General features: G+C 49.2%; 1 protein-coding gene across 3 annotated transcripts in view; it reads right to left on the bottom strand.

The window, feature by feature from the left end:
- Positions 1–1,546, bottom strand: part of LOC106939449 (glycerol kinase-like) — a 41,620-nt gene that overhangs the window by 14,328 nt on the left and 25,746 nt on the right. For 2 of the 3 annotated variants that reach the window (XM_015021839.1, XM_015021837.1), the window contains one exon: positions 322–408. The exons of the other annotated variant lie outside the window; for it this stretch is intronic. In XM_015021839.1, coding sequence (XP_014877325.1) covers positions 322–408 — 87 coding nt within the window. The remainder of the gene's footprint in view (positions 1–321; positions 409–1,546) is intronic. 3 annotated transcript variants of the gene reach the window in all.

Raw genomic sequence — 1,546 nt, 5'->3', positions numbered from 1 at the left:
AAGCACGTGGTAGCTGCGCAGTGACGTCAAATGGGCATTAGCCAATGAAACGCGGCCGAACCTGGTGAACCGAGCTGGTTCTGAACCCATTAGAACCCTGTGTTAGAGGCGCGTGCTGCATCGGCCCGTCAGAACCAGCAACATGCCTCACGGCTACGGCCGGACCTTAGAGGTCCACTCTGATGGGGGCGAGGGACCCAGCAGGGGGCGCCGTTCCCTACACCTGTGTTCAGCCAATGAGAGAGCATCCAATATGGGGCCCAGTGAGACTCTGGTTCTGGTTTCAGGTAGTCCATCAGCGCTGCGGTGGCGGCGGCTTACCGTTACTGGTGCAACTGGTCTCTGATGTCTCCCAGTTCATGGATTTCTGGACGGCCTTCTTCCAGCGAGCGAAGCGCAACTCGCTCTCTGGTGGAGGACAGACACTGGTTCAGTTGGAGCAGAAACAGCCACTAGATGGCAGCAGCAGGATTCTGGCATCTGACCAAAGTCTTCATTCAGAGGCTTCTTCAGATTCACTGTAATGCAGACTGCTACAGGAGATCTTTCCTGCCATCACCATCTACGCTAACTCTGAAAAATCTGAGTTAACATGAGCTACAACCAGAGGTCGTGTTAATGGAATATTTTCCATACCCTTTGACAGGTTCTAATTAACACCCTTGGACTTTACACAAAGATTTAATCGCAGAAGCAACTAAAATCAAAGAATAAAAGATCATTTCTGAATATCATCTCATGGACTCTGAACTTTCTGACCGGGAGCTGACGGCGTGTTGAAGAGTTATGGACCGGACGCTTTGGAGCGTCTGGTTAGGAAGAGCGTTAAAACCTTTGGCAGAAACGGTAAATTTCAGTCTCCATTACATATAGAACAGAGAAAACTAAAGAGTTTTTAATGTTGTGATAATCCATTACAGTCTAACTCAGTGTTTCTCCACCCTGGTCCTCAGGCCTCCTGTCCTCCATGTTTCAGGTGTTTCCCTTCTGCCACCTGGATTGTATCTCTGGGTGATTAACAGGATCTGCAGCTCCTGATGGTCCTGCAGTCATTTGGATCAGCTGTTCTGGAACAGAGGCTCATCTGGAACATGCAGAGCAGGGGGGCTGAGGACCAGGTGGAGAAACACTGAGCTAGACACAGGAGCCGGTGTTCTGTAGTTTATGTTGAGGACATAAATAAAAGTGCAGAAGTTATTAGACAGTAACATGCGCAGTGCGCTGCGGCTGCACAACCAATGCAGACGCGGCTCCGCCGCTGCAAAGGATTAAACTGAACTCATCCTGCAGTTTTAACAAATGGAGCTGAAGACGTTACCTCCAGAAGGAGAGCAGCAGACGTAACATCTGTCCGTTTCGTAGAAGCGAAACCACAAAAAGATCCTGGTAAAAACTCAGAATGGTTTGGATCAGATCCAGCTGACTGATGAACCAGCACAGATTTCCCTTCAGATGCCACCAGGAGGAAGTAGTGAAGCTGCGTTCAGACAGCAGCAGTCGTTTAATTTCAGTTATTATAAGTTATTGGGGCCTCAGTCGGTGGTTT

Source organism: Poecilia latipinna, unplaced genomic scaffold, assembly GCF_001443285.1.
Source record: "Poecilia latipinna isolate Pla-1442-1.1 unplaced genomic scaffold, P_latipinna-1.0 Scaffold2876, whole genome shotgun sequence".
Lineage (NCBI taxonomy): Eukaryota > Metazoa > Chordata > Actinopteri > Cyprinodontiformes > Poeciliidae > Poecilia > Poecilia latipinna.
Note: the sequence above shows the minus strand (reverse complement) of the source record. Positions and strands in the feature narration are given on the sequence as shown.